The 5484-nt window shown below is 60.3% G+C and overlaps 1 protein-coding gene across 2 annotated transcripts; it reads right to left on the bottom strand.

Moving 5' to 3' along the window:
• Positions 1–2650: 2650 nt before the first annotated feature.
• LOC117090540 (SH3 domain and tetratricopeptide repeat-containing protein 1-like) lies at positions 2651–5278 on the bottom strand. Of its 2 annotated transcripts, none has more exons than XM_033222881.1 (4): positions 5191–5278; positions 4768–4889; positions 3912–4039; positions 2651–2883 (listed from the first exon to the last, which is right to left on the bottom strand). In XM_033222881.1, exons 1-4 carry the CDS (start codon positions 5239–5241, stop codon positions 2738–2740), a joined length of 447 nt encoding a protein of 148 aa, XP_033078772.1. In that variant the 5' UTR covers positions 5242–5278; the 3' UTR covers positions 2651–2737. The 2 variants fall into 2 exon arrangements, with proteins under 2 accessions (XP_033078772.1, XP_033078782.1); XM_033222891.1 differs by having other exon boundaries at positions 2651–2841.
• Positions 5279–5484: the final 206 nt, after the last annotated feature.

Here is a 5484-nt window from a genome sequence, read left to right as displayed (position 1 = left end):
TTCCTGACTATCCCTATACTCCACTCACCCCAAGCCTCTTGTCCCAGTCCCACCCTCTCTGCAGGCAGTGGCTGCTTTCCCCATGGGCTGAGGTCACGGCAGATCCTGCCTGCTCTGAGAGTTCCATGCGGGATCCGTGGCTCCAAGCCACAGCAGGGGCACAGCGTTGAGTGACCCAGGCTCCCCTCTGGCCCCTGTCCATGCTGACCATTTCCAGGCCCTCCACGGGCCAGGCCAGGTACAAAACCATCTCACAGGTGTCCTTCCTGGCAATGTTCCCTAAAATATTGACAAAGTGTGACTCCCCAGACATCCACTCCCATTTTCAATGCATCTTTGGCTCAAACTCACCATCCCTGGGTTGGGATGCTGCCTCCCAGACCTCCATCTTGACCCTCCCATCTCCCCGCCGGCTTCTCCCCAGGCGCCTCCTCCACATGGGGGACACCCAAGGGACCTCTCTAAGACCCTGGCCTGGCCTGTCCCTCTTCAAGACGGCTCCCAGGGCCAAGGACAAAGTCCAAGATGCAGCAGTCCATTCCCACACTGACCCGCCCCACACACGGAGCAGGGGCGTGAGAAGGCCCCGAGTCACCGCCGCTGCTCATCCAATGCCCCCCGGCCCAGCCAAACACTGGACTCTGTGCTGGGTGCATGGCTGAGCCTAATATCTTTGCTCCCAGTCTGAGGGACCTGGGACTGAACACTGACCACAAAGGTGGCCCGGGCTGTGGCAGAGGGAAGCCCAGGAGCCTGTCGGGGGCCCAGGAGGCCTCTGACTCAGCCAGGGGTGGGAGGCAAGGGCTTCCTGAAGGGGTGGGGGCATCCCAACTAAACAGGAAGCAGCCAGCCAAAGCATATGTCTCTGCGTGTGCCTGTGCGTGTTTGTGCGCCTGTGTGTGCGCCTGTGTGTGCCTGTGCATGTGTACCTGTGTATGTGGTTGTGTGTGCACCTGTGCCTGTGTGTGTGCGCCTGTATGTGCGTGTGCCTGTGTCTGTGTGCATTTGCGTGTGCATTTCCATGTGCCTGTAGTGTGTGCAGCAGCTAGTGAGTGGCAGGCTGAGCCAGGACACACCTAATCCACCCTATTCCAGGGCTGACTCTCACGTGGAGACTAAAGGGGACCCCATTTTAGAGGTAATTGGCAAGGATGCCCATTTACTCCTGCCTCTCCGCCAGCCTTCCAGGCCCCATCCAGCCCAGCTTTCTCTCCCACTCCTCTGGGCCCTGGGTCCAGAGCCTCCTATACAAGGAGGAGGGTGTGGCCTTGGAAAGACAGCCGCCCTTGGGGAATTCCAAGGGGGCCTCCCTGTGGGAAGCTGGCCTGGGCTGACAGCACCATCACGATGAGGCCCAGAGGGCTGTGCACGAGAAGGAGGTGAAGGAGGCCTCTGCCCCTCGACCCCAACTATGGAGTTTGGCCTCTCAGGTACTACTTGGCTGTTTCCTTCCTCCTGGGCAGGCAGAGTGGGCGGCAGGCTTAACCAAGAGAGATAAAGGGCCACTTCTGGGAGGCCCGTCCCTTGGTCCCAGGCGAACCCCTGAGCAGTGAGCAGCGTCCCTCTGGGCCTGACACCTGGCACCTCCCTGTCTGGCTGGGACTTGGGAGGCCACAGGGACCGCTTCTGACCACCAGGTGTCGCCAGCATTGGGCGGAAGCCTCTCGGGCAGCCCCAGGCCTGTGGTGAGGGATATGGGCCGGGGTCTTACGGCTGCCCCAGCTCCTCTTGTTGCTCTAAGGTCCCCAAGATCTCGGTCCCTGCACTGGAGCGCCCTGGCCCCTCAGCCTATAAGGAGCACTGACACGGTGCCGGTGCGATGCGGAGGAGGGGCGGGTGCCTGCTGGGCAGAGGGTGGAGACACCCCAGGTCTGAGTCTGCCAGTCCCAGCTCTCCACCCCTGCGGGGCTGGAGGAAGAGGGAGCACAGCACCTCCCCTCGAGACAGACCTGACCCAGCAAGGTCTCAGCCTGGCTGGCTGGGGTCCCGCCCCACTGCACCTGCCATGAGCTGGGGTTCCCTTGTCTGTGAACCCGGTGGTAAGACGCCGGTCCCACCCCACCCTTCCTGGGTGATGTGAAGGTTCCAGGTGTCTCGGAACTCCAGGAAGGAGTTGCTCAGTGCAGGCTGGCATCCTGGGCAGGCTGGCACCCTGGGCAGGCTTCCTAGAGGAGGCACCGTGATTTGGGTTGGATCTTGCAACGTTGATTCAATGTGAGGATGATGCCATCCTCCAAAATGTCCTTCTCTCGACCCTGTTTTCTTTGTTAAATGTAACTTGACAGTTGACTGTCAAGACTCAGTTTGGTGTCACCTCCTCCAGGAGGGTCCCCCGGACTACAATCCCCGTTCTTTACCCAGAGGCCACCATTGCCCGCTCATGTGTCAGCCTCCCTGGTTGAGACTGAGTTCTTGAGGGTGGGGCCTGGCCAGCTTGGGAGCTGGGTTGTATCTGCTAACCTTGCCGGCTCCTCCAGCTGGGTGCAGAGCTCCAGGGAAGCCACTGGGCCATTCCTAAGGAAGGCTGGAACCCAGACCCCTGGGGTCTGTGGAGATCCCACTCCAAGGGGGCCGGGATCACCCAGAGCCCTGCCCCTCCCCACTCACCTTCAGCCCTGTCCCTCCCCACCAACCTTCAGCCAAGTTTCAGGTCGTAGACGATGATGTCACCGAGCACCAGGTACATCTTCACGGAGTAGAGGGTCTCCTCGTCGAACTCCAGCGGCGAGTTGCAGAGCTACAGGGCCTTGAGGTAGAAGTGCTCCGCCAGCGTGCCATGGCCCAGCCGGTGGTGCAGGGCGGCCAGCCGGTAGTAGGCCACGCGCTCGTTCAGCCGGTCCCCTGGGGTGGAGGCCAAAGGGGCAGGTGTGAGGACGTGGCTCCCTGGGGCAGTCAGGCACAGGCCCCTCAGGAGCAGGTATACAGACCCCGGGCAGCACCTGGCTTGCCTCCAGGCACCTGCGGTCACCTGGGCAGCTCTGGCCAGTCCCTTCCGGGTTCCCAGACTCACTTTCCCATCTGTAAAGCAGAACTAATAAGGCCTGCCCCTGTCTACTGTGAGGCTTTGGCAAAGTCGGGCTTGGATGGCCCAGCTCTGTTCCTACACATAGCCACCTGCCTTTGCTCACTGGTTTTAAACAGGGGAGCCCAAAAGCCACGCAGTCCAGGTGCTCCCGGGCACCCCGGCTCCATGCAACCCACAGACGTGACATCCGACTCCTCCTGGGTGTGTCACGATCAGAGCCTTTTATCTTGGGGAGTCACTGCGTGCCTGAGGTCCAGGTCCCCCCACAGTTGCGCAAACCCAGCTAGGCTGTCTCCGATGTCCTCCCCTTTGCAGGGCGAGTGCTGTGGAGCCTGCATTCAATGCATTCCCACACAGCTGCACACCTACTCTGTACTGGGCCCCAGGGCACAAGGCGCTGGGGCATGCGGCCTGCCCAGGGTTCCCTGTCTCTGGAGGAGGACAGACGACCTGGCACAGCACCAGGGGATGCCCGGCCTTAAGGGGCAGGCTACTGGAAGGGGAACTGGGATTTCATCAGTCAGAGAGTTGTGTGGTTGATGAGGGTGGAAAGGGCACAAGACAAAGGGAATGTGCCAGTCGGCCTGGCACAGGGACCGAGATGCCTGGCATGTCTGGAAGGCAGAGGGCACACTGGGCGGCCCTTGTGATCAGCAGCGGGAAGAGACAGAGGAAGCAGAGCTCAGCTAGGCAGGGAGTTCTGCGCTATGTGAGAGACCTCGGGCTGTGCCCCACGGCCAGACAGGGAAGCCAGCTGGGCAGATCTGCCTGCCTGGACAGGAGACCGGGAAAATCCAGCAGCTGTTTCAGCTCCTGCCCTGCACACATGGAGGCTCGGCTCTGGCAAAGTGTGGGTCCTGGCAGGGCGGGCGCTCAGGGGACTTACCCAGAGTGATGCTGACAGCTAGGGCCATGTGGGCAAATTCCAAGCCCTTCTGGGGCTCCTCCAGCATTGCCAGCAGTGCCACCGGCTTGTTGTACAGCTGCGGCTCACCTTGTAGTTGCCCGTAGTCACTGCCAGGGGCAGGACCCCTACCACACAGGCAGGTGGGGTCAGGCTTCCCGCAGCACCCACCTTGCCCAGCGCCCTCCTCAGAGCTCAAACATGTGCTTGGAGCTTCCCACGCCCCAGTTACCCGTGCACCTCCACAGAGCTCTGTGCTCTGGGATAACGCACGGTTCAGACACCCAAGTTGGGGGCTGAAGAGACATCTGAGGCCCATCCAGCTACACCTGGCAGCCTCTCCCACCCTGTGCACCGGGGGTCTGACTGGGGGGAGCCAGCACTCCTCTCTGCTCTAAAAACACCACATTTGTCTGTGCCCAGAGCTGAGCCACACCGTGAACTCAGAGGAAGGGAGAAGCCGTCCCCGTTTCGGGGTGCATGCAGATCTGGGCCCTGGCCCTGGGTCTCCCACTGACATGCTGTGTGTCCTTTGTCATGTCTCTGTGACTCTCTGAGCCTCAGCTTCCTCATCTGGAAGATTAGGACAGGACTTTCCACTCATGGTTGCTTGAGATCATCAGGTGCAAAGGGTAGAGCCACTGTCATGTCCACACCCAAGCGTTTGTCCTGGGAAGGGGCACGGTCAATATCATTCCTGGTGAGACCACTGGGAAACTAAGCATGTGCATGGGTAGCCCTGCCTGCAGGTGGGAGGCCTCTGCCCTGCCACACTTGTGCCTCAGCCCTCCAGGTGCCCCGCCAAGGCCCACCCACATCAGCCCACAGGCCAGCTCACCTGGTAGAAGGACATGGCTTTCTTCCGCTCCCAGGCCCCATTGAAGAAGATGTCTCCAGCTGCCTCAAACAGCTCCACCCCAGGTTGGAGTCGCCTGTGTACAGGACCACATTCTGTGCCACCTGGAAGGAGGCAGAAGTTCCCTCAAGACCCACACCTGGTGAGGTGGCCACACCCACCTTTGCCAGCCTCCTTCCTCTCACACACTGCAGGTAAACCTGAGCATTTTTCAGACCTGTGCATTAGGGCTGCCCCACCACTGGCATGAGGACGATGAACTGATGCACCTGAGTGCCAGGAGGTGATTGAGCAGCTGCAGCCCAGAAGCCCGACACCTGTGAATCCTACCACCAGGGATATCCCTAGCCTACCCCCCGTACTCAAACAGTCTCCGTGGCCCCCAGATTGCTGGGAACCTATCACCTGGTTCCTTTCTGCGTTGCCACATCCCTGCCGCAGCTCAGGGCCACACATCAACAGTGTGTGTGGGTGGGCCTGGTCCCCTCTTGGCCATGAGCTCGATCCTTCTCCTCAGCTCCAGGAGGTATACAGCAGGTGCTCAATAATGAAAGCTTCACCAGGCTCGTGAGCTTCACAATTTGTTCCAGATCACACTGTGTTTGGGAAAGCTTCTGAAAACAGCCGCTATGATAGGTTCATTTTGTAAGGAGATGTACCACGTGTCACTTGGAGCAAGTTCTTCTGTGTGTTAACTGA

The sequence above is a fragment of the Trachypithecus francoisi genome, unplaced genomic scaffold, assembly GCF_009764315.1.
Source record: "Trachypithecus francoisi isolate TF-2019V2 unplaced genomic scaffold, Tfra_2.0 Contig01030, whole genome shotgun sequence".
In the NCBI taxonomy this organism is placed as follows: domain Eukaryota; kingdom Metazoa; phylum Chordata; class Mammalia; order Primates; family Cercopithecidae; genus Trachypithecus; species Trachypithecus francoisi.
Note: the sequence above shows the minus strand (reverse complement) of the source record. Positions and strands in the feature narration are given on the sequence as shown.

Bases quoted from the DNA above. Each gene is read 5' to 3' on its own strand.
- LOC117090540 (XM_033222881.1), bottom strand. From the start codon at position 5,241: ATGTGTGGCCCTGAGCTGCGGCAGGGATGTGGCAACGCAGAAAGGAAC. The intron at 4,890-5,190 runs GTGATAGGTTCC...GCCTCCTTCCAG, and splicing joins GCAACGCAGAAAGGAACCAG to GTGGCACAGAATGTGGTCCT. The intron at 4,040-4,767 runs GTGAGCTGGCCT...TGCCCCTGGCAG, and splicing joins AAGCCATGTCCTTCTACCAG to TGACTACGGGCAACTACAAG.